At 50.0% G+C, this 19,719-nt stretch overlaps 1 protein-coding gene across 1 annotated transcript in view; it reads right to left on the minus strand.

The window, feature by feature from the left end:
* LOC147711417 (polycystin-2-like protein 1) overlaps positions 1 to 19,719 on the minus strand; it is a 3,079,390-nt gene that overhangs the window by 704,802 nt on the left and 2,354,869 nt on the right. The window contains 1 exon segment of the mRNA XM_086920165.1: positions 7,603 to 7,720. Coding sequence (XP_086776291.1) covers positions 7,603 to 7,720 — 118 coding nt within the window.

A 19,719-nucleotide genomic window follows, 5' to 3' on the forward strand; every position in this document is an offset into this window, starting at 1 on the left:
TTATTCGGTTCATAACAATTGATGACCATAAAAGCACATAGCAAAATGCAACAAGATAAAATACAGGTAAATTAACAGTAATGTTTAAAAGATCATACTTTTCCTAAAAGCCATAGATTTACAGATAAAACTCGCAACATAAAAACATATATAGGGGCAGTCCATGTTATATAATAAACACATTGCATCCTCCACAGTAAGAATACCATACTTAAGAAATATTGGTTTTAGATATGTGATCATTACATTCTGAAACAACGTACAAATGAGCATAAAGTGCAAGGTGCTTTGCTTAGAATGCCCATCGCAGGGACAAGGGCCAACCGGATGCTTTTTTTGGTGTGGAAAGGCCACCAAAGCATGAGCAATTCCAGCTCTTAATCTAGTCAATACAAATCTGTGCGCAGGCCTAGTTACCTCACTCAGGTAATTCTGGAATCCCTCGATAACAATATATTTATTGTAAAGATTAACAGTAACGAGAGACTTGGTCACAGCTGAGCGTTTTTGAGCTCTATATGACTTAAAAGAATTTTTCATGTCCTGTTTGGCAAGACCTCTAGGAGGGCGATGATCTAGCAGCAGGTTGATATCATAGATACTCAGGTAGCAGTCAACAACATATTTAAGCCATGGTATCATCAAACAGTTGTCTAAACCAAGGCAGATTTAGGGAGGCACAGTAATTTCTTTAGGAAGTTATTTTCTTCCCTCTGCAGGCACTCAACATTGCTGTTACCCCAAAGCCCGCCCCATAAAGGGCGGTGGATACACTACGTGCCTTGTGGATCTCCATCATATCTTTGATTCGCCTATCCCCCAGCTTAGAGGCAAATTTAAAAATGCCATAGGAGCTTTTAATCATTTTGGTCCAAACATTGGTTAATTCTTGCCCCCAACTGCCATCGCTGGAGATGGTTACCCCCAGGTAGCAAAAACTATTGACATGCTGTACTTTTACCCCTTCTATAAAAAAGGCACAGTTTTTCCCCGTCTTTGTCCCACAGGTCATAGTGTGGGTTTTATTTTTGTTAATCAGCAGTCTCCTACTCCCAATGAAATCAGTGAACCTGTCCATCAGGCGCTGCAGGCCAACAGGTGTTCGGGACAGGAGCACCGCGTCATCTGCATAAAGCAGAACTGGAACACTATTCCCAGCAACCTGTGGGGCATCAGCTTTGACAGTTTTCAGGGCAGATTCAACCCCATTAATAAAAAGAGTAAACAACAGGGGGGCAAGAATTTGGGGTGCACTCCCCACTAACCCCATAGCGGACACATGTTTGCATCTTACTATACAATCTTGCAAGGAAAAAGATGATTTCTTTGGGGGTACCCATATCTAGCAAAACTGACCACATGAGTGAATGGTTTACTAAATCAAAAGCACTGCTTAGGTCGGCAAAGCAAAGATAGATATTACCGAGCTTGGCTCCAGTGTACTTGCCAATCAATAATTCTAGATTCAGGCACTGATCTAAGGTCCCTCGTCCCTTCCTGAATCCGTATTGAGAATTGGCAAGAATCCCGTTCTCATCCGCCCACTCTTCTAGTCTATACAGCAATACTCTACTCATGATTTTAACCGATGAGTCAAGCAGGCTAATCGGCCGGTAGTTGCAGGCTGATGCCTTATCCCCCTTTTTATAAATGGGGACAATAATGGAGTCACCCCAAGAGGGTGGGATCAAGGTGGTAACCGCAGCATTGAGTGCCAGAGTAAGTATTGGTCCCCAGAGCTGCGGCTGAGCCCTGAACACATCAATTGGGACTCCATCTGGCCCCTGGGCCTTACCACCCTTACTTGATTTAATACTACTTTCCACTTCCTTCAGGGCGATATCTAAAGGCACCATGGGCCAAAGCCTTTGCTCTTCGACGTCTGGGTATTATCCTGGAAAATTGCTGAAAAGTCTTTCATCCAGTCCTCACTACCATTGTTAGAGGAGAGCTGTGGATTTTTATCATCTTGGAGGAAAGGGGAGTTAACGGTGGACCAGAACAGGCGACTATCAGCAGTTTCTGCTGCCTTGGATAAATGATCCCAGGCTTCCTGCTGTAATTCCTTCTTCCTTTTGGATAGCGCCTTTTTATAGTCAATTCTTAAAAGTCTGACTCTATTCTTATCTCTTGGAGTGAGGGCTAAAGCGTGTTTAAGTTGCGAGAGAAGGGTCGTACAGGTATGGTCAAACCATCCGATCCCTTTTCCGCTTCTGCCCGATTTGGTCCCCGTAAAGATGTTATTAATAACATTGTTAATGTTAAGAAAATGAGTCATAACGGAGGCAGGCGGACATCCTGGAGTCAGGATAATATCAATGTCCGCCAGGCATTTATTTACAATTATGGGTTCCACTATAGCTGCTTTTTCCCCCTTTCCACCTAAGCCTAGTCCCATTAGCGCTGTGTGGCTCAATGTCACCCAAAATTCTTGTTGGCAGTTCTACTCTGCACTTCCATGTAGTTATTTGCATTGTGATGTAATTATGGTCACTCAAGGCAGAAGCATCCTTTACCTTGGTCAGACAGTGAGGTACCAAACTAGATGAAACCATAATATGGTTGATAGTTAATCCGCTATTCCGCCCAGTAAAGGTAGGAATGGAACTCTCACTACCCCCTAGGTCAGTACTCACTAGCTCTAAATCATAAGAAGCCATGACATTATTGATATCCTCCCCATAGGCATGATGTGGGAAATGCAACATGCTCTCCCCGCTATTGGTTTGAATCCCACATGCCCTGGAGGAGGACAGACTGCTAAATTAAAATCCCCTAACCAAATATAAGTAAAAGTGCATTTTTCCTCAGATATCAGCTTCATGAGGGCACAGTCCAGCTCCTCTATCACTTTGTGCCGTAAATTGTTAAAAATATTATTATAGAAATTTATTAAAAGCACATCGGTGTCATCCTGTGGGCGTACCCAAAGAATTTGTGAGTGGGGTTCGACTAGCAAATGTTTGATAATTGTCAACTTTAGATCTACTGAAATAAGAAAATGTAGACCTCCCTTTGCCCTGCCATGCCTTGATTCAGTAGCTTCAAGACTATAGCATGTGTACCCTTCGAAACTAGGTTTGGCAACACACCATGTCTCCTGTAGGCATAGGATGTTGTAGGACCTAACAATGCCCTCCCACTACATTTTGTGTACCTTAGAAGCCCAACCGGCAATATTCCAGCTAACAATAGTAATCCTCATGGTATGGTCTCTGTTGGAAATGCCATGCGCATTGTTGGGATTCTTGCCTTTACTACTTTGTTCAATCACAGACCTCCCTATATAACTACCTACATCCTTCACTGGGTCCTCGGAAATCTCAGTCACACAGGACACTGTTGTCCCGCTACTCGTATTACCCATAATATCATTAGTATGTTGGCTCTCAGTGACCACCTTTTCCTCACTAGGGTTTTTCAGATTAGCACCCCTGGTGACGTCCCTCCGAGGCCCAGGTCCCTTATGAAGTCAATCATTCTGGTCCAGAGAACTCAGGAGTTGATACCTGTTCTGGACCGGGACTTCATAAACGATCCCATGGGTTGGTGGAAAAAATCTGTCACCATTAGGTAGAAAATTATGGTTAGGTGGGAAAAATCTATCACCAATAGGTGTAAAGTTCGGTGTGGGCAGAAAAAATCTTTCACCATTAGATACAAAGTTAGGGGTAGGTTGAAAAAATCTCTCACCATTGGATACAATGTTAGGGGTGAAAGCCCTATCTCTGCTAGTGGCAGGTGGAATCTTATTAAGATGGTTGTAGAAATACCCCAAAGGACGTGCAGTTACATCGGTCTCATACTGTGTTATAGCAGCGGCTCTTAGTAGGACCGTCGCAACATGCTGGGGGTGTTTCACACAGTCTACCCCGCAGTTCTTTCTGGTGTTGCCAATCCAGTTAACCCTTCTGGTAGATAGAAATTGGTCCGAGAAATTGACTGGGAACCCACAATGTCTATGTATCCAGGAGACCGTTTTGTTCTTTAACGAGTCTCGCAGCTCTTGGGGAGGTATGGCCTGACTGAGTGCTAAGGAGGGAACGTTGGTTAAAACCACGACCTAGGGTACACACTCGGGTGGGAGGTCTACCGAGCGATTGTTACCAACAGATGCCCCTACAGACTTAGCAGCCGCAACCGGCATTGCTGGTGCCTGCACTGCCCCGCCTGTCTTAGGAGCTGGTAGTGTATTTTTACAAATAGGTCCCACTACAGACCCAACAGCCGCAGCCATCACAGGTGGTGTCTGCATTACCCTGCCTGAATAACATGCTGGTAACGTGCTCGTACTTGGCAAGGCAGATGGGACATGCAAGGTCAGACTACCCATTTTGGAAGCAGATGTAACATTGTTTGTGGGGCAACACCTCCCCTTAACTGGCTTCGGAGCAGATTGAATACTAGGGGCATCCTTACTAGCTGGTCCAGTGTTAACTATCTGGGCTGCGTGCACATCTAACTGGCACCCCAATCTAGATATTTCAGCAGATAAGGCATTAATTTTAGCAAGTAATGGTTCAACAATCAACTTCAATTTACCATCTATGCAACCCACTAACAATTCAAATTGGTCAGTATTAATAGTAACACAATTGTCTTTAGTTAAAGTCCCTATGTCACAAACATTTTTCTTAGGTGTGGATTCCTTTTTCCTCCTGGTCATATGGCCTCCCCGCTTGGTAGTTAATTTCCTACATGCTCTCATAGAACGAGTAGCCCTTGTGCATGGTTGCGGAGTACCATCAGGGCTTTCAGATTGGTCTTCCACAGGGATAGAGTCATCTAACACCTCTACAGGGGTAGTTCCAATGTTACAACTGGTGTCCTTAGGCTCAACAGTCACAGTGGAAAAAACGTTATCTTCGTTAGTGGGATCCAATGATAAATCAGGTGGTGGGTCAGGTAAATTGCCTTGACCTAGGGATTTTCTTCTGTCACTGTTAATCCTATTAACAACTTTAACTAAATAGTTATCCATTAGCGAGGTTTGTTTAGACATTGTTGGCAGCAATTTAGAAATATAGGGCACAGGTTGCAGCAAAAGGTGGCGTTCAGGAAAGTTATGAACCACACAATTAACTCCTCGGTGTCCACAGTAAATAGTTTATGAAAGTCAGGGCACTTACTCAGAAAAACAGCCAAGGGGGGTGGCCCAGCCCTGCCTCCTCCTGCCTCGGACGGCCACAGACGGCCCACCCTCTGCCCGCCCTCTGCCCGGGCTCCGCACGGTCTCCGCACGGTCTCCGCACGCGTCCCGCGACGCGGGAGGCAGTGCTCGTCTTTAGCCCCCTCAGGGCGGAAGTGGCTAGCGCGAGGTGCGTCCGGTGCTGGCAATGGACGCTGGGGGATGTAGTCCAGTAGTCCGGTCCAGCCCCCTCACAGCGGCCGCAAAACGGTGCGACGGCGGGGGGGAAGAATGTTGCTGCAGACCCCCCTGTAGCGCTCCCAGTGCAGGCTCCGCTCCCGACCACAAACAAGCAAGGAGCCCCACTCCACCAGAAGCAGTGCTCGTCTTTAGCCCTCTCAGGGCGGAAGTGGCTAGCGTGAGGCGGCGTCCGGTGCTGGCAGAGGACGCTGGGGGATGTAGTCCAGTAGTCCGGTCCAGCCCCCTCACAGCGGCCGCAAAACGGTGCGACGGCGGGGGAGGAAGAATGTTGCTGCAGACCCCCCTTTAGCGCTCCCAGTGCAGGCTCCGCTCCCGACCACAAACAAGCAAGGAGCTCACTCCACCGTAGGCAGTGCTCGTCTTTAGCCCCCTCAGGGCGGAAGTGGCTAGCGTGAGTCGGCGTCCGGTGCTGGCAAAGGACGCTGGGGGATGTAGTCCAGTAGTCCGGTCCAGCCCCCTCACAGCGGCTGCAAAACGGTGCGACGGCGGGGGAAGAAGAATGTTGCTGCAGACCCCCCTGTAGCGCTCCCAATGCACGCTCCGCTCCCGACCACAAACAAGCAAGGAGCCCCAATCCACCGGAGGCAGTGCTCGTCTTTAGCCCCCTCAGGGCGGAAGTGGCTAGCGTGAGGCGGCGTCCGGTGCTGGCAATGGACGCTGGGGGATGTAGTCCAGTAGTCCGGTCCAGCCCCCTCACAGCGGCCGCAAAACGGTGCGACGGCGGGGGGGAAGAATGTTGCTGCAGACCCCCCTGTAGCGCTCCCAATGCACGCTCCGCTCCCGACCACAAACAAGCAAGGAGCCCCAATCCACCGGAGGCAGTGCTCGTCTTTAGCCCCCTCAGGGCGGAAGTGGCTAGCGTGAGGCGGCGTCCGGTGCTGGCAATGGACGCTGGGGGATGTAGTCCAGTAGTCCGGTCCAGCCCCCTCACAGCAGCCGCAAAACGGTGCGACGGCGGGGGGGAAGAATGTTGCTGCAGACCCCCCTGTAGCGCTCCCAGTGCAGGCTCCGCTCCCGACCACAAACAAGCAAGGAGCCCCACTCCACCGGAAGCAGTGCTCGTCTTTAGCCCTCTCAGGGCGGAAGTGGCTAGCGTGAGGCGGCGTCCGGTGCTGGCAGAGGACGCTGGGGGATGTAGTCCAGTAGTCCGGTCCAGCCCCCTCACAACGGCCGCAAAACGGTGCGACGGCGGGGGAGGAAGAATGTTGCTGCAGACCCCCCTTTAGCGCTCCCAGTGCAGGCTCCGCTCCCGACCACAAACAAGCAAGGAGCCCCACTCCACCGTAGGCAGTGCTCGTCTTTAGCCCGCTCAGGGCGGAAGTGGCTAGCGTGAGTCGGCGTCCGGTGCTGGCAAAGGACGCTGGGGGATGTAGTCCAGTAGTCCGGTCCAGCCCCCTCACAGCGGCTGCAAAACGGTGCGACGGCGGGGGAAGAAGAATGTTGCTGCAGACCCCCCTGTAGCGCTCCCAATGCACGCTCCGCTCCCGACCACAAACAAGCAAGGAGCCCCAATCCACCGGAGGCAGTGCTCGTCTTTAGCCCCCTCAGGGCGGAAGTGGCTAGCGTGAGGCGGCGTCCGGTGCTGGCAAAGGACGCTGGGGGATGTAGTCCAGTAGTCCGGTCCACCCCCTCACAGCGGCCGCAAAACGGTGCGACGGCGGGGGAGGAAGAATGTTGCTGCAGACCCCCCTGTAGCGCTCCCAGTGCACGCTCCGCTCCCGACCACAAACAAGCAAGGAGCCCCCTTGAAGTCAGTTTAGAGCCACAATGAGCCAACTACCAGCTTGCAGAGATTCCACTCAAAAGTTTCTTGATCCATTCTGACATCTGGGGAATATTTGAAAGATGTGCAGTTAGAAGTCTCTATCAGAAACAGAATTCTGCACATACTTTCTCGCAAACCATAGACTGATCCTTTAAAATGGCACATCTTGATTACATCAGAAATCAGCACTGTAAGTCAATACTAACATAACATAAGTAACAAGAGCTCCAACACTATAATGTAAAGGGTAAAATATGTCCTCAGTTACCTAGCATGATTACTAACAGAATGATAGCAGACAGTTTTCCGGACACAATGTCACACTTGCCCCTTGTGCTATTCCCGGGATAGTGCACAAGCATATTGTGCAAGCACAGGTCTATAGATTGACTATTTATTAAGCTTAGCAATTCAGTAAACAATTTGGAAACAAATTAATTGTGCTCACCCTTTTTTCCTCTAAATCATGTTTCATTCTTTTCTGCTCTTCCTCATCAAGAATTTGGTTGCCATCATGGTCGAATCTTGAAAAGGCTGCCGTTATCTCATGATCTGCATGCCCTAGTCTAAAGTAGATAATTAACATTAATTATTTGAATTGTTTAACATTGAAAATGTATTTTATGTCTTAGTGCTAATTTGTACTAAATCACCGACATGCATTACATTAACGCTTTAAAGTTAAACATTTTAACTTTAAAATGATAATGTAATGCATGTCAGCAATTAAATTGATGTAATTGCGTTTGCATGCACCCACCACCCATTTGCCCACCCCACCACACTCTGTAGCTGGCAGCCACCGCTGTTCATTCAGACTTAAATTCAACATCACTCTTTTCAAGAAGCGACTGCGAGAGCCTCCTAAGCAAGATCCTTGATATATGTGCTGCATGTGATGCCAGGACCACAAAGATAGAGTTGGAGTTGCTTGTGTAAATAAACCATTCCCTCAAACACAACACTTTTGAATGTTGGGTAGTCGGATCTTAGCAATGTGATCTTTAAACCTTTTAGTTGCTTATTCCTGGTGCTAATGAGGTGAAGACTTTGCGCCTTGTTAAGATTTGTAAAACTGTCAAAGTAATTGAGTAATACTTTGAGAAAATTTGCCTCATTTTGCTGCATAATTTGCCTTTTATTGGTGCCTAATTTAGTCAACTGATACGTAATGTTATCCTCCCCACCACATAATACTAGTGTCCCTCACAGTGGACAATAACTGCATTAAAATATAAAGCAATCACCTTAAGTAAAAAATAAATGCAAGATAACCTAACGCAGAGTAGAACTGAATGCTACTTTGACAAGGGGACGGTCCTTGGGTTGTTATTGGGCATTTCCATGCCGCCACCCATGGATTTAGATGCAAAGCCCTAGCTACTAAAAATAAAGAGTAGACAGGACTCTGTGCCAAAAATGTACGCTACCTTGAGGAATCCGTAAAGTTTTAGAAAAGTTTTCTTTCAACTTTTCAAATTTTGAAAGCATATTCCACTTGACAGCAAACACACAAAGTGGTATAAGCTGAGGTGTTACATCCTTTTCAAAGCCCTATGCTTGATATCACATGTCTACCCTTGCTTTATTGCAGAATGTAAATAATGATAAAGCGAACTTGTAAACTGTGACTGCAAGCTTGCCTTTCTATTTCAGTTCTGAACTATGCAATTCGATACTTTATCAGAGCCTGTGGCTCGGAAACCACAGGCACATTGAATAGAGTCTGTGGAAAGTCTTCAAACCTGCCTCTGTTTCCCCATCAATTTAGTGTCTCCTACTACCCTGATACAGAGCACACTGGAGAACAGGTAACTCGAGCAGGCTTTTTGTAAAAATCCAGATACAAAATGTGAAAACAGTGTAGCTTGCTTATCCTTAATCCGCATACATCTGTCACTCCCAACAGTACTGCCCGCCGCTAGCCTACATTCTAGAATACAACAGATACATGGATGGAAAGGTAGTACTGGAGCGTACCGGGAGACTGTGAGTGTTAGAAATGTGGGCCTCTAGTTGGCAAGGGCTTGCACCTTTGTCCAAGTAGGGACCTTTCTTCCTAGTCAGGATAAGGGAGTTACACTCCTAAAATAACCCCTGCTCGTCCCTTGGTAGCTTGGCACGAGCAGTCAGGCTTATTTTAGAGGCATTTGCACATAACCAACAGTATTACAGTGTAAGCACTACAAAAGGACACCACACCAGTTTAGAAAAATATCCAATATTTTCTATATATTTAAAACAAGACCAAATACGATACAAATCCACAATACAGTACTTTAAAAATAGTTAATTCGCAACATGTCTTTAAATTGCAAAAATATCTTGAAAACACAGTTCGTACGAGTCGGTAGCTCGGTCCGAGCCTACGGTGATGCTGAAAACAACAGAGTCTCGCAGTTCCAGCTGACCGCGTAGGTACGGGCCAGCAACAGCGTGAACAGACTCGTTAACAGTACCTATGTGCGGCTCACATGGAGGTGCGAGCCAATCTTGGCATCTGTAGCGGTTGCAATGCAAAGTGGAAGCAGTGCAAGGTGCCGTGTCCTCTGGATGCGGTGCAAGCAGTGGCTCGGTGACAATCGTCCAGACGGCGTCGGTGAGACTAAGGCTTGTGGTGCAGAGCGAGATGGTGCTTGATGCAGTGCTTGCAGGTTGTGGTGCAGGTGACAGTACCGGTCGTGGCGTCCGTCGCTGTTACGGTGCAAAGTAGAAGCGGTGCAGGGTGCGGTGTCCTCTCGATGCAGTGCAGGCAGCGGCTCGGTGATGATCATGCAGATGGCATCGGTGAGACCAAGGCTTGCGGTGCGGGGTGAGACGGTGCTCAATGTGGTGCTAGAAGGTTGCGATGCAAGCGACTGAGCCGGTTGGAGGGAATTTGCACTGGCAGAGCCAGACAGCTGTGCGTGACAAGGCAGTCACGGGTGTTGAGCCAGCGGCGATCGTGTCGGTGAGACCAGGCCAACAAAGTGAAGCGAGGCTGCAGTGTCCCTCGATGCAGTGCAGGCAGCAGCCCATTGACGATCGTGCAGATGGCGTCGGTAAGACCAAGGCTTGCGGTGCAGGTACAGTCGGTGCGGCCAGCGGTGCCTTCAGGACACAACGCCAGCGACGGAGTCGGTGACAGAGTACGTCACGGCTCCTTCTTTTCTGTGGCAACTGAAACAGCGGTTCAAGGAGCGGTACTCAGAGGTTGGTGAAGTCTTTGCAGTCCCTGAGACTTTTTAACAGGAGGCCAGCTCGGTTTCAGACCCTTGGAGATACTCAGCACAAGTGGAGAAAGTTCAGTCCAGTCCTTTCACTGCCCAAGGCAGAAGCAGCAGCTGCAGTCCAATCCAAAAAAGCAACAACACAGCAAAGGGGCAGTACTCCTCCTGGCAGCTCCTTGAGCTCTTCTTCTTGGCAGGTTCCTTGATTCCAGCGAGTTCTAAAGTCTTGGGGTTTGGACCCCAATATTTATACTAGCAAGTCCTTTGTCCTCTCAAGACAGAGGGGCCTGTACTTGGTCCAAACCAGTTTTGGGTGCATTCTGCCAGTGTGCACCTTCTTCCTTTGTCAGTGTGGGCCAAGATCATCAGACGCACCACAGGAGGTGGAGCCAGCATTGTGGAAGGCAGGCACAGCCCTATTCAGACCCGGGTGTGACTCCTCCCACCCATCTATTTGCAGATAGGTCTATTCAGCTCTGTGCTGACTCTGTCTCCTGGAGTCTCCCTCAAACCCTGTCACTCACAAAACAGACAGCTAATACACAAGCGAGGCAGGCTGGATGGTTAGGTCAGAAAATACCCAGTTTCTAAAAGTGGCATTTTCAAACACAGAATGTTAAAATCAACTTCACTAAAGATGTATTTTATCATTCTGAGTTCAGGCATACTATACCCGAATTTCTACCATGTTCCCAGTGTCAGTTAGGAATATAGGATGTTATAATCAAACTGCCCACTCTGGCCTATGGGGAACAGGTAGCCTTGCAATAGTGAAAAACGAAGTAGGCTGCAACTTTCTATGACAAGCCACACACACTAGGGCATGTCCTACCTTTCACATACAATGCACCCTGCCCATGGGGGTACCTTGAGCCTACCTTAGGGGTGACTCACTTGTAGAAAAGGGAGGGTTTAGGCACTGGCAAGTGTGTGCACTTGCCAAGTCGACATGGCAGCCCCAGGCTGCACACAGGCTCTGCAATGGCAGGCCAGATTTACACTTTCCGGGCTGTTTGTTGTGGGTGGCACAATCCAGTGCTGCAGCCCACCAACAGCATTTGATTTATAGGCCCTGGCTCTTGCAGTGCACTTTACTAGGGACTGACACATAAATCAAATAGCCAATCATGGAAATATCAATTCATAACTTTTTTTACACAGAGAGCTTATGCACTTTAGAACTGATCAGCAGTAGTAAAGTGCCCAGAGTCCTAAAACCAACACAAACAGGTCAGGGAAAAAGGAGGAAAAAGCAAAAAGTTTGGGGATAACCCTGCAAAAAGGGCATTTCTAACACAACCCCCTTCCAGCCTTTAGCCAGGGGAAACCAATCCATACCTCGATGGACTTCCCTGCTTGAGGGGATAGAACAAGGAACCTGGCTCGCAACAGCAGGGTTTCATTCCCGTTCTATGCCTACCTGAATATGGTTGTATCCCTCTATCGATACTCTCAGGGCCCACTAAGCTGACCCATGGGGAACCCTGCTCCTCACCTGTGAACCCCATCTGTGCAGCGCCTAAACATACTTTGCTGACAGATGTAACTCAAATGGCTGACAGTGCCCACATGGCAAACACAGTGGTGTCTCCCAGTCCACCCCGGGGTGGGACTCCTGCCCCTCCCCAGGGGCAACCCTGACCACCAGGACAGCCAGCCACAGTGGCCACCGAAAGTTGTCAGTGGGGAGACCCAGGCCTTATGCCTCTCAGGGCTCTCTAACCTCTGTGGTGTCAGAGAGTGGGGGGCGGTAGCCCCAGATGCCTGGCACCCTTTGTCCACTCTCCCTCTTGTCAGGTCAGGGATGACATTCTGGCATTGACCCACCAGCCTAGGGTCTGTACCCGGTGGCTGGACAGGAGACTAGGGTTGGGTTTTCCACCCCGGTCTTCCTCTCAGGGGCTCCATACCCTCCCACCTGGAGTGGTACCCCCTTCCAGAATTGTCAAGGAACCTGTGGCCGATACCTTGTACAATTCACCCACCAATTCTGGGGTGCTATCCTTCAACTGGTACACCAGCCTAGGGTCTGTATCCTGAGGCTGAACAAGGGACGGGGTGGGCTCTCCCACACCTGGTCCTCCTCCCTGGGGCACTGTACCCTCTCACCTGAAGAGGCACCCTCAGAAGACAAACTGGTAGTGGCACTGTTAGCATTTGCCCCTTCCTCCAGGTCAGGGGGGACACCCTGAACCTGGTCCTCCAACCCAGGGTCTGTACAGTTAGGCTGGACCTGTGCCTGGCAACCCAAAACTTCCAGGGGAGTACACCAACCCCCCAAGAGAAACACACTCCTCATGAGTTGTGCCAGCCAGAATCCACCTGGCACAGGTCTCCAGCTTCCTATCCACCTGACAGAGCATGAAGACCCCCCCAGGCCAGAGGTGGCCTCACTAGGGTCGGTCCCGGGGTGCTCTGACCTCAGAGCTGCTGGCAACCCCTGACCTTCTGGTCCTTCCAAAATTGTCAGGGCACCAGTAAGAGGTGTCCTGCCCAAGTCGCTCACCAGTTCAGGACCTCCCTCTAGCAACAGGTCTCCCAACCTAGGGTCTAGACCCCCAAGTTGAACCAGGATCAGAGGCGAGGACTCCCTCCATCTGCACCCCCTTCCAGACTTCTGCACCCTCCCACCTGCAGTGGTACCCCTAGAAGACAAACCGGTCAGGACACTGCTTACAGTCATCCTTCCCTTCAGGTCAGGCACCCCTGGACCTGCTTCCCAACCCAGGGACTAAACCCGGAAGCTGAGCACCTGCCCAGCGCACCAGGACTTCCTTGGGAGCACGAATGCCCCCCCTGAGGGTAACACATAATTCAGGTGTTGTGTGACAGTCTGCCTGGCGCAGATCTCCTGACCCCTGTCCATCTGACAGTAGGCAAAGATCCCCCACAACAGCAGTGGTGTCACCATGGTCATTGCTAGGAGGCTCAGCCCTGGCTGGCCCCTGACCCACTGGTTCTCCCACTGGGGAACGCATCCCCCTCTCACCAGTCCATCTGGACTTCTGTACCCTCCCAACTGGAGCGGTATTGCCAGACACCAGAATCGGTGGGATGCTTGTTACAGCAGTCCCCCCCAGTTCCCCAGACACTAGGGGATCCCCCTTAATGGGTGGCCTGCCAGTACAGCTTAGGCTCCTTACCTGGTGTCCCCTCATGGGACCAACCAGGCTCTGGGACCGGGTTTCAGGCACCTTGGGCCGCGGCCCCTTCCCACTCCTTCTCCGCAGAGACAGGACGTGAGTCCCTACACCCTTCCCACGACAACAGGACCTATCTGGGCTACCATGAACCTTTCCCACCACCCTTGGTTGGTAAATACCTAAGCCACTTCATTCTGGGTCACCCCCAGATGCATCTCCAGACCCTCTGGAATCCACCAAAAGGTCTGCCACCAGTGCAAGCTCCCTGGGGTCAGAGAACTCACAATCCACTGGGTGTTGGTATAGCTCTGGAAAACAGCGAATATATATGCTCTCCAACAATTGAATCACATAGCCCCACACAGGTGTTAACCAAACTACCCTTCACCCAACCACCCAGTGCCTCAGAAAAGTACCCCACATCATTCTCACAAGACTGGTGAGTCAGTGTCTGACTGTTGCTGTTTCTCAGCCCATACTCTTCTGGCTGGTCTCCATACTTACTTACCAGGGCTTCTACCATTGGGGAACCCCTCTCCCTGAACCTCTCCTCTAGAGTCAGTAGAGTGTCCTTACCACTACCAGGAATATGATCCCCTGTGCCAGTTTCCTAATCCACCTCAGGGACACTGTACACCCCTGGAGTAACCGTGTAATCCTGAACCCCCTGTTGAAGGTCAACCCCCTCCTTGAAGCAGGGCACCAAGTCTATGTGTGTGTGTGTGTACCTCATCCTCAGTACTCACTATATTTTTGCTGCCACCATCTGGAAAGGAAAAAGCCCTTTTGGCTTCCCAATCTAGCTCCAGCTCTCTCATTTTAAACACACGATCTAAGATCATCCTCCATTCCTCCATGGCTCTTCTTTTGTCTTTCCTCTCACTTTCTATTCTGAGTTTCTCCAACTCAAACTTCCTTTCTGCACTCCTGTCCTTCAACTCCTCTGGGGACAAACTACTACTGCCTTGCCTGGAGGGATCCCTCCTCCCAAAAGCACACCCACCCTAGGTCCAGGCTCCTCTACCACTCCACTGAGATCACCGGATTGCCCACTGGCATATCTGGCTGCTGCCCAGGCCTTCAGCGCCTTTTGTAGCTCCTCCTTCCTGGTGAGGCCTCTGATCTGGACTTTCAGGTTCTTACAAATGGTTTTCAATTATTTTACGTTGTAGGATTTCAACCTATCCCCCTCAAAGGCAATTTCCATTGATGTAATTGATGATGCTCTATTCAGGCATGTTGAAGTAGCAAGTTCAAACTGGCAAGATAAAAAATAGCATGGGGAAGTGGACACGCACAGCCTGTGTTTGTAGAAAGTTAATAAGTTGATTAAGTGTTGCGTGCAGTCAGGGCTTCACTGACTGTACCAAACAGTGTTGTGAATTAGAAGAATAAGGAATGCAGCCCCTGAATAGGAGTTGTCCCTCGATGCACAGCGTAAGGAAACGAATGAATGTTTTAATCCAGATTCACGTTAATCAAAAGTTTGAAGAAAACAGTCCATCATCAAAACAGTTTTGATTGACCACTTCCATTCAATGATCAATTGTCTTTATAATATACTGCTATTCGCAAATTGTATTTCTGATATCTCTTAGTTACGTCTCCAGGTTACATCAATGATCCCAATGCATTAAGGGCATTATTGTTGCCCTTCGTCAGGGGATAAATCTACAAACATAAAAGATAATAACGGGGTCTTAGTAGGAAGCATCTGAGTCTGTCAAGTGGTTATATTAAGGTAATATCAAGCTCCGTGGTGGATCTGCTAGAAGTATAACCATGCAGCGGGGATCAAGTTGGATAAATGGTGCTCTTTATGTGGGCAGAACGGCCATCGTTGGTTAATAGTGAATGTCAATAACGAGTTGTGCACATTAACAGTAAGAAAATATGACTGTGGGGGGCAAGGTGAATTAATTGTACTGTCGGTAATATCTGAACTTCCAACATCGGTGAGTGGTAATTATCAGTGAAAGAACGGGTGCATAGAGATTCAATGAAAATGATACTGTGACAGTTAGGTTGAGGGGAACCTGTGAAATAAGCGGTGAATGCCGTAAACAATAAATAAGGTGCCATAGCGCTGGCACTGTGAAGGTGAGTCCGCCATGCATCTAGTGGAAAAAAGGCTTCGTGTGTGTTAAACAAGCTAATGAAAAAAGAGATTCTCACGTGGTTGGTAAATCGCTACAGATGCGACCGGCTGTAAAGCAAGTGAAATACAAAGCATAAAGTCAACGTGGTGTTCGTAACTTGTAAGTGTCCACAGAGATTAAAGTCAGCGGTTGCGGTACTTACAGAGTAGAAGCTCACGAGGTATCAGGTCTGTCCCGAGCTGAATATAGTGGTACAGCAGTGTGCTGGATGTAGTTACTGATGAATTAATGACGCTCGTGTGACGGGGTGAAGTTAGTAAACGGTGTGAGCAACATAGAAAATTGACTTATACCGCCCGTGATAGCCCGAACGCCATCTTAGAATGGTGAAAACATGAAGTATCATGCTGAAATTCATGAGTTGGGTGTTCTATGTGCAAGAAAAAATACTAAACAAAGGGTAAAAGTTTCAAAAATATCGAATTAATCATACATGCAATCAGATAAACTATCTCAATAAGGAAAAATAAATGAATGGTTACCCAAAGGTGAGTAACAATGGATGCACATTGGTTAAAGAAATAGGAGTACAAAAATGCAAAGTATATCAACATCACAGATAACATAGGTATTCCATTCTGTCATTCAGCCCATGAGGCTGCATCGTGCATAGGTACCAGATCCAATAATTCTCTCTTTGTAACAGCCTATTTTTGTTGTTTGTGCCCTCGCTAGGTCTGATGATTTCTAGGATGAGGAATTTGAGTTGAGCGATGTTATGTCCCTTTTCAATAAAGTGGGAGGCAACAGTCGATCTTAAGTTCTTTGTGCGGATGTTACTCTGGTGTTCAAGTCTGCGAGTGCAGATTTTCCAATCTGTGTGTCCCACATAGCATGACCCACAGGGACACTTCAACATGTAGATGACGTTGGAAGTATTGCACGTGGCGTTTACTCTGAGTTTGATTTTGTGCCCTTTCATGGGATGGTTAAATAGTTACCTTTCATGATACTGTGACAATTGCTACAGTTGTAGCATGGTGACAACCCTGTGTATTGAGACAATGGCGTGTCGTCTGTCGGTTTGGTAAGTAAATCTTTGAGATTGCTTCCTCTGGTATATGCAAAAATGGGTTTGCTAGCAAATAGTCCCATAAAATCTGGTTAATTACTCAGTAGAGGCCAGTATTTTAGAATCATGTTGCGAAACCTGTGGCCCGAGGTGGAATATTTGGAAACTACTACTAACCGTTTGTTTGGATCTTTAATTTTCACAGTCAAAAGATCTTGTCTATTCAAAGAATCACATCTTGCTTTGGCCGATCTAAGGATCTCTTCAGGGTATCCACGGTCTTTGAACTTTGTCAGCATCGCCTCAATTTGTTGATCACATTGTGTGGACGAAGACACTATGCGTTTTACTCTGAGTAATTGTGAAAATAGCAGGTTGTTTTTGAGACCAGGTTTATGGAAGCTGTTGTAGTGTAAAATGCTGTTGCGGTCCTTGGTTTTGCGGAAAAGGTTGGTGGAGAATTGGCCATCCGTGAATTGAATTTCAACATCCAAGAAGTGTATTGATCGTTGGTTGAATTCCCACGTGAATTGGATACGTTCGTTAATCGTGTTGATGTGTTGTAAAAGATTTTCCAAGGTTGTTGCTGTTCCAGCCCATAAGATGAAGATGTCATCTATGAATCTGAGGAAGATTTTACCATGTTCTTTCCAGGTCGGTTGGTTGAATATGTGTTGTTCTTCATAATATTTCACGAACAAATTAGCGTACGCAGGAGCTACACAATTGCCCATGGAAGTACCGCATAATTGAAGATGCCACTTGTCATTCCACTTGAAATAACTGTGCACCAGAGCTGCATTTGAGAAGTGAATCAAGGATCGAGGCACAAGAGGTTTCGGGAGCCAGGAGACCACCACCGGCCAAACGCCCACAGCATACCGCCGCCACCAGTCGCGCCGCCGCTCCGGGACTTCATTTCCTGGCAGCCTTTGCGGCGGCGCGTTCCCTGACGCGGTACACGCGACAGGTGGGGCTTCAAAGGATGCGAGCCCTCGGTGGAGCTGGGGGTCCTGTGCACCAGAGCTGCATTTGAGAAGTGAATCAAGGATCGAGGCACAAGAGGTTTCGGGAGCCAGGAGACCACCACCGGCCAAACGCCCACAGCATACCGCCGCCACCAGTCGCGCCGCCGCTCCGGGACTTCATTTCCCGGCAGCCTTTGCGGCGGTGCGTTCCCTGACGCGCTACACGCGACAGGAGGGGCTTCAAAGGAAGCGAGCCCTCAGTGGAGCGGGGGGTCCTGTGCACCAGAGCTGCATTTGAGAAGTGAATCAAGGATCGAGGCACAAGAGGTTTCGGGAGCCAGGAGACCACCACCGGCCAAACGCCCACAGCATACCGCCGCCACCAGCCGCGCCGCCGCTCCGGGACTTCATTTCCCGGCAGCCTTTGCGGCGGCGTGTTCCCTGACGTGCTACACGCGACAGGAGGGGCTTCAAAGGAAGCGAGCCCTCGGTGGAGCGGGGGGTCCTGTGCACCAGAGCTGCATTTGAGAAGTGAATCCAGGATCGAGGCACAAGAGGTTTCGGGAGCCAGGAGACCACCACCGGCCAAACGCCCACAGCATACCGCCGCCACCAGTCGCGCCGCCGCTCCGGGACTTCATTTCCCGGCAGCCTTTGCGGCGGCGCGTTCCCTGACGCGCTACACGCGACAGGAGGGGCTTCAAAGGAAGCGAGCCCTCCGTGGAGCGGGGGGTCCTGTGCACCAGAGCTGCATTTGAGAAGTGAATCAAGGATCGAGGCACAAGAGGTTTAGGGAGCCAGGAGACCACCACCGGCCAAACGCCCACAGCATACCGCCGCCACCAGTCGCGCCGCCGCTCCGGGACTTCATTTCCCGGCAGCCTTTGCGGCGGCGCGTTCCCTGACGCGCTACACGTGACAGGAGGGGCTTCAAAGGAAGCGAGCCCTCGGTGGAGCGGGGGGTCCTGTGCACCAGAGCTGCATTTGAGAAGTGAATCAAGGATCGAGGCACAAGAGGTTTAGGGAGCCAGGAGACCACCACAGGCCAAACGCCCACAGCATACCGCCGCCACCAGTCGCGCCGCCGCTCCGGGACTTCATTTCCCGGCAGCCTTTGCGGCGGCGTGTTCCCTGACGCGCTACACGCGACAGGAGGGGCTTCAAAGGAAGCGAGCCCTCGGTGGAGCGGGGGGTCCTGTGCACCAGAGCTGCATTTGAGAAGTGAATCAAGGATCGAGGCACAAGAGGTTTCGGGAGAAAGGAGACCACCACCGGCCAAACGCCCACAGCATACCGCCGCCACCAGGCGCGCCGCCGCTCCGGGACTTCATTTCCCGGCAGCCTTTGCGGCGGCGCGTTCCCTGACGCGCTACACGCGACAGGAGGGGCTTCAAAGGAAGCGAGCCCTCGGTGGAGTGGGGGGTCCTGTGCACCAGAGCTGCATTTGAGAAGTGAATCAAGGATCGAGGCACAAGAGGTTTCGGGAGCCAGGAGACCACCACCGGCAAACGCCCACAGCATACCGCCGCCACCAGTCGCGCCGCCGCTCCGGGACTTCATTTCCCGGCAGCCTTTGCGGCGGCGCGTTCCCTGACGCGCTACACGCGACAGGAGGGGCTTCAAAGAAAGCGAGCCCTCGGTGGAGTGGGGGGTCCTGTGCACCAGAGCTGCATTTGAGAAGTGAATCAAGGATCGAGGCACAAGAGGTTTCGGGAGCCAGGAGACCACCACCGGCCAAACGCCCACAGCATACCGCCGCCACCAGTCGAGCCGCCGCTCCGGGACTTCATTTCCCGGCAGCCTTTGCGGCGGCGCGTTCCCTGACGCGCTACACACGACAGGAGGGGCTTCAAAGGAAGCGAGCCCTCGGTGGAGCGGGGGGTCCTGTGCACCAGAGCTGCATTTGAGAAGTGAATCAAAGATCGAGGCACAAGAGGTTTCGGGAGCCAGGAGACCACCACCGGCCAAACGCCCACAGCATACCGCCGCCACCAGTCGCGCCGCCGCTCTGGGACTTCATTTCCCGGCAGCCTTTGCGGTGGTGCGTTCCCTGACGCGCTACACGTGACAGGAG

This window comes from Lissotriton vulgaris, chromosome 5, assembly GCF_964263255.1.
Source record: "Lissotriton vulgaris chromosome 5, aLisVul1.2, whole genome shotgun sequence".
Classification (NCBI taxonomy): domain Eukaryota; kingdom Metazoa; phylum Chordata; class Amphibia; order Caudata; family Salamandridae; genus Lissotriton; species Lissotriton vulgaris.